This window comes from Natator depressus, chromosome 22, assembly GCF_965152275.1.
Source record: "Natator depressus isolate rNatDep1 chromosome 22, rNatDep2.hap1, whole genome shotgun sequence".
Taxonomy (NCBI): Eukaryota; Metazoa; Chordata; order Testudines; family Cheloniidae; genus Natator; species Natator depressus.
In genome coordinates, this window is record NC_134255.1 from 6,878,506 (window position 1) to 6,891,301 (window position 12,796).

General features: G+C 44.7%; 1 protein-coding gene across 4 annotated transcripts in view; it reads right to left on the minus strand.

Annotated features, from left to right (window-relative positions):
• Window positions 1–11,535: 11,535 nt before the first annotated feature.
• The window catches only part of APLP2 (amyloid beta precursor like protein 2), a 70,548-nt gene continuing 69,287 nt past the window's right edge, over window positions 11,536–12,796 (minus strand). For all 4 annotated transcript variants that reach the window (XM_074936774.1, XM_074936773.1, XM_074936772.1 and 1 more), the window contains one exon: window positions 11,536–12,791. In XM_074936774.1, the coding sequence (XP_074792875.1) occupies window positions 12,690–12,791 (102 nt within the window). In that variant the 3' untranslated portion in view covers window positions 11,536–12,689. The remainder of the gene's footprint in view (window positions 12,792–12,796) is intronic.

The window sequence follows — 12,796 nt, forward strand, 5'->3', positions numbered from 1 at the left end:
AACTTTGGATATGCTGTTTATCCAAATAAGTACTCAAGAGGAGTTCTCAGAGACTGGGGTGAGGGGGCTGACCACCCCACACATTCACCCCATTCACGCACCGGGTGCTTGCCTTGCCATCTAAACAGTGTAGCTGAGGCAGGCAGCCTCTTCCAGCCTCTCGTGATGGGCACAGGGACTACCCAGGGTCTCTCTGTCTGGTTTTGATCAGATGTATTTGTTGGTTATGCTGCCCAGGCCCCTCCCATCCTTTCCCTTTTGGTGGACAGAAGAAGAATTGAAAGGAGAAAAATTGACTTGCCAAAACAATGCTGCCTACAGCAAACCCTGACTTTGGGCCCGTGTTTCCGCCTGGTTAAAAATGTCAACAGAGCAATAAACTGAAGAAAACACAGCTAATGATGTCAATCGCATTAGAAAATCAGACACTTGTCATTTGAGTATTGTCTTCTCCCAGAACTGACCCCTAAAGAGGGGTCAACTTGAATAAAGCTATTTATGATTTGTATTACTGTAGCATTTAGGAGCCTCAGTTACGGACCAGGACCTCATTGTGCTAGGCGCTGTACAAACACACAACAAAAAGATGGTTCCTTTCTCACCCTAAATGACATGATGGATTTCCTTAGAGGGGACCCTACCTGAGTCCTTATTCTTTGCGCTACCACAGGGAATGGGCATGTTTCCATCCAGTGTTTATCACTTTGCTGATTCCGGTAAGAGTCATGGGAACATCATAAAGGAGAACATTAATTACAGAGCTCACAAGAACATATTCCCATTGTCCTTTCACAATGTCTATAATCCTAGTGATGCTGCCCCGCCTATTCCTAAAGGATTTGTTTTCAAAGGGCAGAATTAACCTTATTCAGGCATTTTCCTTTCTTTTGCTCTGAAGGTTTTATCTGTCAGAAGCCAAACATTGGAAATCAAGAAATTAAGGCTTCTGAACAGTCGACCTGGATGACCTTTTTTTGACGACTTCTTGATTTTTTTGGTCCAAAAAAAAAAAAAGGGCATTTTTGTCAAATTCTTTTTGATTAATTTCAAAACGTTTTGATTAACTGGAAACAAACAGAAAACTCTCCAAAATTCTGTTCAAATCTACTTGAAATGATTTAGTTGATTCAAAATCAAATGTTTTCAAGATTTTTGATTTGACAAAGAATAGCAAAAAAAACCTGGTTTTTGTTCAAATTTCCCTGGATTTTTATTTTCCCCTGGATTCCCAGGGTCAGCTTCAATCAAAAAAAAAAAAAAAAATCAATCCATTATTTGCTCAGCGCTACTGTACATGGAGCTATTGAAATGCCTGTTTTTGCCTTTTAGGTCCAGGTTTCCAGTGAGCTGGCGTAGAGCTGGGGAATTTTTGGTGGCCACGCCCTTCCTGATGCTTTAATCCTTATGCTTGGATTGTGGTGGTCTCTGAACTACCCGCTGATGAGACTGAATAAAACCTGCTGCACAAACAGGTGTTACCAGAGTCTGGAGTTTGTTGACGCTGCTGGCAAACTTATTTTCTCCTTTGTGGGTAAGTTTCTTAAATTCTTGCCTGCTGCCAGTAAGCGAATTCATGTTAATCTAACATAACGTTTACTACCAAAAAACATGCCGAGACACAGCAATATACAAAACTGACCCATAACGCCCCATAGTTTACCAGGAGAGGGCACCTGTGTATGTATTAGTGTTATAGAGGGACAATTAGTGTCTCCATTCTTCAATGTTGTGGTCAAGGTTCCATTAAATGTCTTATTTACACCTTCCCTTATGACTTGGCGTAGCAAAAAATGCGTTGGCATCTGTGTTCATAGTGCCTCTCAGGCTATATTGAAAATTGTGTCTCTGAAAGTATGAAGTAAACTGTTTAACCTGTGTGTTAGGGATAATGTTATAAAGGTGCTGTAAAATATTGGATTCAAGGTGTCCAGTATGGCTCTGGATCCCTATATCTTAAAAATGGCTTGTTGCTAACTCTTCAAACTCCCCAAGCATGGCCTGCTTAAAAAAATGCCATACGTCGGGGTACTTTAATTCTATTGATATTTTGTGTGGGCGCATAAAATATAGCGTAAAATTTTCAAAAGCATCTAAATGACAGGAGCACTGAGTTTCGGCTCCTCAGTGCCTAAGTCCTTTCTGAAAATGGGACTTTGGCTACTAAGTTATTTAGGTCCTGTTGAAAATTTTACCCATAATAATTAATCTTCAAAGTGAGTAGCCATTTTTGGTGCCTCCGCTTTTGGGTGCCCAACCTAACACATGGCCAGAATTTTCAAAAAGAGGCCCATCACTCCATAATTACAGTGCAATTTTCAAAAGCTCCTAAAGTGATTTATGGAGCACAAATCTCATTGATAGCAAAAAGAAGTTTCAATGGGATTTGTGTGCACTGTAGGAACATGGTCCATATTTGGCCTGAGTGAACTATGGTTTTAAATTGACTTTGGCTATGACCAGGAGAAATAGGCCCAAAGCATGTGACCAAAAGAAATGGACTCACGAGAAAGCAGGATTGTGTGTGTTAAACTTTGTAGCGACCCTTTGGAATACCAGTGTTATCTTATTTAAGGTTTGGGAAATAAAAAAACATGGTTAATTGGGCAACCGGTACAGTAAATTATTGATTAGAAATGCTTAGTCCAGTAGCTGGAAAAAATATGGCAAAGTGAGAAAAGGGGAAAACCTTGAAGATAGCAGAGTGCAACCCTAAAACTGCTTCAGCTGACTTTAGCTCAAGTCCAGTAATGACATCATTTGTTCATTATAGTGTATATAAAAACAATTCTTTCTAGGGACTCTTTGTCAGAGCTTTTCCTTACTCCTCTGGAGTCACGCCATGGTGGGAAGGTGTCTCCCAGACCCGATGCAGTTATGAGTATTTGGCCAATGCTTATAACTGTATTGTTACAAGGATATACACTATAAGGGTATATATGCTTATATTGATATTTTGGATGCAACCAACATTAATAGAGGAGTGCTTGTGTGGAAACTGAGTCATGGTAAATCTTAGATGCATGTTGAGAATAATTTTCCTAAGTATAATTTTCAGCCACTTCCAAAAATCATCCCATTAAGTGCCTAACTATGGATTCAAAATGCCTCTTAAAGGGGCCTGTTCTTTCAGACGGCTCATTGTTTTCTGAAAACTGCGCCCTATTCATCTCACCTGAAAACAGAGGCACCCAAAATCACTAATCTCTTTTGAAAATTTAGACTATGGATAACATTTTTCAAAAGGGTCCCTACGTGATTTGGGAGCCTAAATCCCAATGAAGTTCAATGGAACCTAGGTTCCTACATTCCATATAAATACAAGTATTTAAAACATGTTTGTTAGCATCCTTTGCCAATGCTGGCGAGTTCTGTCATGGATGCTGGCATGTAAAGTGTCCTAAATATTAGTACTTGCAAGACAGATGGGGAATGACCATATTATAAAGACCTACACCATTCACAGCAAGAAACCTCTTAAGTGGGTGGAGCCTGACGAAAGTACCAATGCTTTCCTTCCTCCTTTCCAACCCAACCCATGAAGTGCCTTGAAACACTACCTATGGTACATGCATTTGAGCTAATGGATATTAATCCTCTGTCACCCTGTCCTGGCACGGAGTTGCCAAAGCTAGACTATTGCTCTACCCTGAGTTTGCCTCTTTTCTAGCCAAATATATGCCTCTATCCCTAGGCATGCTGGCTGAGCAGTTTGTCCCCACTGGCCTCCATTTGCATCTGTACCCTGGGAAGGAGCGTACCCGGGTTCCCATGAACACCTGGCAGCATTTGACTATGTACCTCTCCGTCCTATTCCCAGGCAAGGTGGACATGCTCACCTATTTCCATCTCAAGTAGCCCCGGGGGGCTGGATCGCTTTCTATTCTCCCAGGCTACGTTTGTTGAAGGTTAGTAACCCAATGTATCACTACGGGGTTTTCACATAGAGGGGAAACAGTCAAACCACATGGCTGCAGGTACAGTAAATAATGTGGTGGTGGTGCTTTTCTTAGCATGTAGGATGGGTTACCCCTTTCCCTACAACTCAAGTAGACTATCTGTGGGGGGGCACCCATCCCCTCTATGATTTGCTCCATCACACTTGAGCATGTGGCATGCTCATTTACCTTTCCTGAGGAGCAGTTTGCACATGCATGCACCAGGGGGGGAAAAAAACACAGCAACACCATTATGGTAGCCCAACCTCCATGCACGCTTGGGGACCAGTCCATGGTGATTCACCAGCTCAGTGACATTATTACTTGAACAATAGGGTTTGAATTTTGGCAGACTTCCTGTTCCACTTTCACGTCTGTAACCGCTCCGCCCTGCAGCAGCACGTCCACTTGCTGTTGATCGTTGCCCTGTGCGGCGATGCCCTCAGCCTTTGGCTGGAAGTGTTCATCCCACGCCACCCCTGTCCTGCAGCTCTTCAGCACCCATGCTCTCCTCACGCGGGATCCTGGTTCTGGCAGGTCAGTCATTCTGTTCCCGTAACATCATCCTGGTTGTGACCCTGTTGAGCACTCTGGGGGGAGATGGAGGACATGACAGGATATAAGTATATAAAATAATTAATGGTAGATGAATCCCCTCCTTGTCAGTCAGTCTTCACAATGGGTAATCCCCATGGCAACAGGAGGCAGGCTCGTCTTAGGAAGAACGCTCCCTGTATTCTCTGCCTCCAGGCTGTGCATGGGGCAGACTGCAGGTCTCCCTTTGGAGAAGTGCTTTCCCTGGGTTTTTTAAGATTTGTCTCGGTTTCTTTGTTGGGGTCAAGGATTTTCTCCTCAAAACTGCTACACTCACGAAATATTGTTTTTTGGCTCTCAGAGGTGGGTTGGAAAGACAGCACCTGCCCTTGCTTCTCCTCTCAGAAATGCCAACAGTAAAGGGCATTGCTCATCCCCCACGCACTTGCCTGGAGGGATCCTAGGACAAAGGCCAAGCTCCCAGCTGGCCTCTGGGCAAAGTCCAGGCCCAGAGAGATGAGCAGGCCCTGTGGAAGCTCCCTTCACTTAAACCAGGCCAGAATCAGTGATGTGAAACCAGTGGTTGATCAGACCCCTCCCAGACATTAGCTTCCCTATTCCCACAACTTGCAGAGCCAGGGCCAAAAGGAGGGGGGGAGGGAGAGGCAGTCCCGTGTCCCCACCCTCCAGTACATTATTTATTAGCTTCCAAGGGTTGGGGTTAGTGAGATTTGTACACTTCCCAATATAGGATTTCCACATTTAACTCCACTTACCCTTCACATCCTCTTTGTAACTATTTATAACTAGGTTTGACAGTTGTTGTGTGCTGCAAACAAGGGCTTCTCTCCCCATCCAGCTGCTTCCAGCATTTGATCTGCACAGTGAAATCCTAAAGCTGAATTTGTGCCAACACAATAACGGTCATGGGTGAGATGCTGATGCCAAACACACAGGTGTGACTGCTTTGCAGACCAAAACCCAGATGCTCATTCGTTGAAACCAATGGAAGTTAGGAGCCTAAATACCTGTGAGGCTAGGTTAGGTTCTTTTCTCCAGAAAATAACATACCACTTTATTTTAACAGATTTTGTTTGTGCTCTACCCACCATGGGAATGGCCGGACGGGGACCAGACGGATGATGGAAACATCATGCTCAGCACCAGGTGCGTCTGCTGGCACTATGCGGCTACTCTCCTCATTGTTGCCTTCAATGACGCCATTGTTTTCTGGCATGAGCTGGGCAGTGGGGGCAAAGTGGGAGAATAATGTGGTGTGTACGGATTATACTAACTAGCCATGATGCTACTCAGTGACCCACAATACACACACACACACACACCTAGACAGTGGGCTGGATTCACAAAAGGACTTAGGCCCTGCTGGGATTCACCAAACCTTGCTCACCTGCTCCCACACCCTCCAGGTGCCCCTGTTTCTGAGCAAGCACCCTGCAGCCCCTCAGCACGGATGGGGAAAGAGAGATTGCTCCTCTGACTCTTCCCGGTGGGGACTGGGCTGGTAAGCACATTCAGACCTCGTCTGCTGGATTGGGCCCCTATTGGTGAGATGACCCAAAACAGAGGAGGAGTTGCTACCTCATAACTTGTAGCCCAGGTGTTTGGGTACTCATGAGGGGTGTGTGAGACCCCCTCCCCCCCCCGGCTCAAGTTCCCCTACCACCTGCGGGGCAGCAGGGATTTGAACTGGGATCTGCCACCTCTCAGGTCCGGGCCCTAACCAATGGGCTCTGGCAGTGCTTCCCAACCAGGGCTCCGGGTGGGGTCTGCCAAGCTTGGCTGGCATTAGACTCGCTAGGCCCCAGGGCAGAAAACCAAAGCCCTGCCACACAGAACTGCAGCCTGGGGCCCCGAGTCTCACCACCCAGGGCTGAAGCTGAAGCCTGAGCACCTTAGCTTTGCAGTTCCCCCTTTAGTTTGGGGCCCCAGGCAATTCCCCTCCTTGCTACCCTCTAACACCGGCCCTGGCGTTTATATGTAGAAAAACGGTTGTGGCACAACTGGGCTGTGGAGTTTTTAAGAGCATGTTGGAGGGAGAGGGGCGGAGCTCAGAAAGGAAAAGAGTGAGAGCCCCTGGGCTATGGGGCAGTCTGAGCTTCTGAAGCTGTTCCACTAGATCCTGGGTCTCCCACTCCCGCATACATGCTCTAAAGCAGCAGGCTAAAGCATCACTCATGGTTTTGTGCTCAGTCTCAGTTATTTCATTATTGCTCAACAGGGGAACAGCTTTGACAGGAGACTGAGGGAGACCCCTGCCTGCCTCAGGGAACTCACCAGGGATGTGGCAGATCCCAGGACAAATCCCTTTTCTCCAGCAGGAAAGGGGGAAGCTTGAAGCAGGATGTCCCACATCCCAGGTAAGTACCCTGACCGCTGCACCCAGTTACAAGGAAGGTCTCCTTCTCCCTCAAGCTTCTTGCTAAAACTGCATATGTGCCTGATGCCAAGACAGGGTTTGCAGCCCAGAATAGCGAAGGGCTTGCCTTGCAGCAGCCCAATTTCAGATAGGGTGGGGCTTAGTGCACACCCTTAGCTGGCACCTGCCATTGGCTAGCTTAGGTGAGGTGCAATCTGGTGTGCTGGCTTTTGTGAATCCCCACCTGAGGTGCTCTCTTCCCATTCAGTGGGCAGGGACCTTAAGCACTGAACTCAGGCTTTGTGCATCCCAGTCATTTAACATCATGGTGCTGAAGTTGGTTTGTGAATCTAGCCCAGAGGTGTCTAGCCTTGCTTTGCTACATGCCCATTGGTTTCAGGCACTGTTACACACCTGTGTCCAAAGAGGAATAAAACCTTAAAGCAGGTGCTTTAGATGCTTAATGCAAACAGTTAAAGAGAAAGACGTACACAAATGGATCAAATGCTTCCTATTGGCTGATGTTCTAGGAGTGCAGAAAATCTTTAAATAAGAGCTGAGAACAGCCCTGACTCGCTTAACACTACCAGCAATATATAAATGCATCCCAGTTGCAAAACCACCAATTAAACTAATCAAGTGGCAGGGGAGCACCATGCCAGCCCAAATCCACTGGAAAGGTTAATCTAGTTTGGGAGGTATTGTGCAGTGACATACCTTTCCAGCTCATGCAGTAGGACAGAATATTACATTTTCCTGTACAAATGTGGTAAGATCCCAAGACATGTGTGAATTTGTGGGAGGGAATGTCCCTTGTTCACCTAGTACACAAGCTGTGCTAACTGTGCCTTAATATTCATTTTACAGCTGCATTGAGTGGACACACATTCCTATGCATCCCTCCTCTACAGATCAGAGGAGTGTATGAACAAGAAGCTCAGATAGTTCCTCTTCTGAAAGACTAAACCGGGATTTGCTGCAGTTCTACTCTGCAATGCGACTCTATTAAAAGCATGCTAGGGCTGTGTCATCTCTTGAATTTCCACACCAACTATGCTCACTTCACAGGTAAGTTAGATCTAGCTGGCAGCTGTTCATTTTTAGGCTGAGATCTGAGACTATTATAAATAATGCTCTGTAGCTAAGGGCCCTCTGTCATTTTAGGCACTGTTCACACATGCAATAAGACAGTGCCCATCCCAAAGAATTTACAACGTAGCAGAAACCAGAAGTGGAGATGGGAGCAGAATAAAGCAAAGTGGTCTGGCAGGGCAGTAACTACACCTATGGCTAGTTTCTCCCCCCCCCAAAATCCACAAGTAACACGCAAAAGGGTGAAGAGAAATCAATCTGGGTAGGTATTTAATATGCTTGTTATATTAAAGCATGCTGAGGTCTTCTCTTCTTAAGCATCACCAGGGAGAAAGATTCTGCAGCTCCAGTTCTGCCTGCATTGGCCCCTGTGCAACTCTGGTTATCTGACTGGAACTTTAATGATTCTGTTGAAGGTGCATGAGAAGGGCTAGATTCCAGCCCACTCTCCCATAACACTGTTAGGTTAAGGGGAAGTATAAGGCAGCACATAGTTATTAGTCACTAAAGTGAGCAGATTGGCCTCTGGCACGTACAGGGAGCAGCTCATTCAACTACATAAAAACTAGAGCTAGTCAGAACATTGTTTTTTCATCCAGAAAAAACAAAACCATGTTGTAGGAAAGGGTTGATTGAGATGAATTTTTCAACTTGAGCTTTAAATCAATTGTGAAAAATTTGGTTCAAAATGACTTTGAAATTTTAAATTTCAGCTAATTATAGCAAAAAATTAAAATGGTCAAAGTTTAAAACAAAACTTTGAGCCGAAGTGAATTTGGAGGATTTTCGGTTGGCAAAAATTTGAATTTTCATCCTAATTTGGGTCAAGAAAATGGATATGAAAGTCACAGGATGGGCAAACCCTTTCCTGCCCAACCCTAGTTTAAAAAAAAAAAAATCCCTCCAACTTCATTCATACATTGCAGAGAACCACAGTTTGAGTGCTCAGAGACCATGCTGAGTATGGTATAAATGCTAAGGTAAAGTACTTTGATTCTCCCAAGGGGAAGGTCCTTCAATTGTCCTATTAGATGTAGTCTTACAAAAAAAAAAGTTACTTCTAAATACCAAATTCTTGATTGTGCTGTGGATAGGTGGCTCTTGGATATGTTCTGATTCTGCTATATTTGATTAGCAGAGCAAGATGAGGGTGGATGCCATCTTCTACTTTGCTGTGTCTCATGGTGTTGGCCAGGAGTGATCACAGAACGCCCAAGAGCGGTGTTAGGACAAAAGTTCTCTTCCAGCTGTAGTCCTTGCTCCTACAGTGGAGAGTGCAAAGTTGTTGTTCTGGCGTTTGTGCAGTCTAGTTCAAGATGGAGCTTTCACAACTGCACTTGGGAGATAAGGAAATTTAAGCCATGGCCTAAACAGAAATCATACTTAGGATAATTTATGCTTGGGTCAGTTGTGGATGGCTTACCAATGATCTTAAAGCTAATACTGTATTTAAAAACTTTTTCTTTGACAGTGCACTGAAACCAAATCATAAGCAAGTCATTTTGAGTATGAGACAGACATAAGACCTGGATTCAAGTCTGATGTGTAATATTTTATGACCTGTTGGAGGCAAAGCCTAAGCCCTAACTCTGGATCCAGATGTCAACACCCATCATTTGGGGGTGTTTCAGACCATTATAGTGAAGGTCTAGCTGTCAAACAAGGTGTGGATGAGGAGCTATGATATTTAAGTGAAACTCACCATTTAAATGAGTTGTGACTAGCCAAGAGGAGGAGTTTTACGACAGCAGCTGCTCTTTCCTGTAGACTGAATAATTCATCCACAACATGGCACTTCTGAGTGACTAGCCCCTCTTTAAGGGGGTGTCAGATGAACACTCATATTACCCCCTGTATTTTAACCTTTGCATCTTCTCCTCCCTCACCCTGACCCCCACTAAAACCTATTGAAGCTGGTGTGCTCAGATTGAGTCCAAAAAAGATTAACTCTTAAAATCCTATCTTGGAACCAGATGGGGGAATGGCAATGACTCCACAAGCTATTTTAGCATGATGCAGGAGAGGCAGAGTTCATGCATGAGGTCACAATTCAGAGAGGGAAGGGTGAGAGCAGCAACATACAAAACTCAAGGAAAGCTGAGAGCCCTGTAGGCTATTCATTTAAACACATTTTGGAAGGGAGAGGCATGCAGAAAATGCCTGTCACGTTCTTAAAACAGAGAGTGGCTGCTACATAGATTTAAAGGCACTTTTACTTTGCGTTGTTAGTGGCATTCTGAAGACATTTAAAAGGTGCTAAGTCAAAGGTTTGACACCAAGACAGGAGGTTTAATGGCTTGTCAGTCTTTGTATCCCAGAATGAATTCAGAGAGTGGAGGCTCCAGCTCCCTTCACTTCCATGCAATAGCCTTCCTACAATAGCTCTTGTATACAATATAATCTGCTGGCATGTATTTAAACCAAACATTAGAACTAAGCTCTCCTGGGGCAGAGGTTAGAGCTAGATCGTTGTACTATAAAAATCCCTGATTGTATCTGTCACTGCCAGTTAGAGGGGTGGGTGGAGTGCTGGCAGCCAGAATGGCTTGGCCAGCTTGCTTTAGAAGACTTATCTTTTCCATAACTGCTGTTCTTTGAGATATGGAATAGACATGAGCAACACATTAGTGAGTGCGCTTGCCCCATGCACCGCTGCCGGAAGTTTCTCCTTAGCAGTGTCTCTAGGGGACCAGCTCTGGCACCCTCTGGAGTGGTGCCACTGGTCTCCCCCTCCCACCCCCCCGTTACTTCTTGCTGGAAACTCTGACAGTGGGGAAGGAGGCTGAACCCCCATGGATTCCAGGTGCACACACCCCTAATATGGAATGGACATAAGCAAGCCCCCCCAGAAGAACAGTGTAGTTCTGACACTTCTGAGGGAGCATGCCAGCATCAGCCTGTAGCCAGGGAATGAATTTGGCATTTCAGAACTAGCTAACTTGGAATGCATTTTGGAAACAATCTGAACATGAACAGAAGCCATGGCTCAGACATTGGAGTACCTGGTTTGTTAGACAGCTGCAGCCTGAAGAGAGAGAGCTATAAAGTAGTCCTCACTGTTGGTTTACATCACTACTGTCCCCTTCCCTTCACAAAGGTTAGCAGGGCTGAGTGCACTATGAATGTTCCTTGTAGTGGTGCAGGGAGAATACTTCCCCCTCAGTAACAGAGAGCAGCAGTCCTTTCATTCAAGGACTAACTATGAACTGGAGTTGTAGGTGTGCAAAAAAGAGAAACTCCCCTGGGCTTTGACAAGGGCAAGGAGGGAAAAAAGACAAGATCCCGAACGCCCATGAATAAAGAAAGAAATCGATCTGGAAGTTAAAGTGTTTATTGATGTGTTTAAATTTTGTACATTCCCCACAGACCACATTAAGGAGTTTGCAGGTTAAGTTAAATCTGTGCATAGTGGGAAGAGACACGGGGGGGGGGGGGGGGGGGGAGGGAGAAAACAAAGTCACAGGAAAATAGAAAAAATACACCACAGGTTACCAGAACCTCCAGATTTAAAAAAGCCATGAGCATGAACATCAACTATACAAGCATTACAAAAGACATGATGGTGAATGGAACACCGTGCTCCCCCCCGCTCTCCTCAGGGTCTGTGCATCCAGTTTTCTGTAAAATAGGCAGTATCCATTTCCTCTCTCTCTCCCACATCCCCCACTTGAAGTAAAATCCCATGTTATTCAGCTCCCCAAATGCTCGATTATTGCAAGGCTTGGGCATTCTGAGCATGCACACAACTCCAGAACAGCCCAGCCTCATTAGAAAGAGATGCAGAGCTCCAAAACCTCCATTCGGAGACTACTTACCACGTGGTAGGGGGAGGGTGGACTGGAGAAAGTTACAAAGTAGTAGCAACAGGGCACAGCTAATGCCAGATGGGCACTGAAGGAGGCTGGTTAGAGGATCAGAAGGCGGGATTTAAATTCAATATCAAAGACTTCCAACTGTAGAGCAAGACTGACTTCAGAAGATCAGGGGAATGTGCAGACTCCAGAACAACCATGTTCTAACATTCCACTAGAATGGCTATAAACAAAGATGCTAGAAGCCTTTTAACTCCTTGCCTCCAGGGAGTCTAGATTCCTAGAAACTACACCACTATGCTGCAGAAGTGCACAGATCACTGGCAGGCAGCAGGGGATTTTTATAAAGCTGTTCGTTAATCTTTTTGAATTGCACCCTTAGTTATGTTCTCACAGCTCCTAACCCTATTTAATCTCTTCGCAACTTCTGGCAAAATTCACTTTAAAAAAAAGAATACTGCTTTATATATAAAAGCCAAAATGACCAAAGAGCCACAAGTGTCTTCTTTATACAATGTGGCTGGTACAAATGACCTTCAATATACAAGTGGTCTATCGGAAATAAAAATCAACATTTCCCATTTATATATATATAGCGCTTGTATCAGACGACAACACAACAGAACTGGGATTTTCAGATTAATTTTTTAAAAAAGAAAAACTACATCTCAGTCAAATATCTGCAATAGATCCATTTGTCCCATTTAAGAAGATTTATATATCATATATTGTTATATTATCATTTCTTCACCCATTTAAAAGAATGGAAATTGCAACTCTACAGTAGTAATTATAGTCTTAATGATCCAGGAGTTCTGAATGTAAGATGAAGTCCCCTTGAAGCAACTGTTGGTCAGGAGTCGATCCAAAACACTGGACCATTTTGGCCCTCCCTGCCCCGCCCCTTTGCCGGTCAGGGCTGCTGCATTTTCAGATCCTTTAAATCTGCATCTGCTCCAGGTATTTGTAAGTTGGGTTCTCATAGCCATGGTTCTGCATCTTGTTCAGATGCCGCTCCTCTGGGGTAAGCATTGGGTCAACCTTAA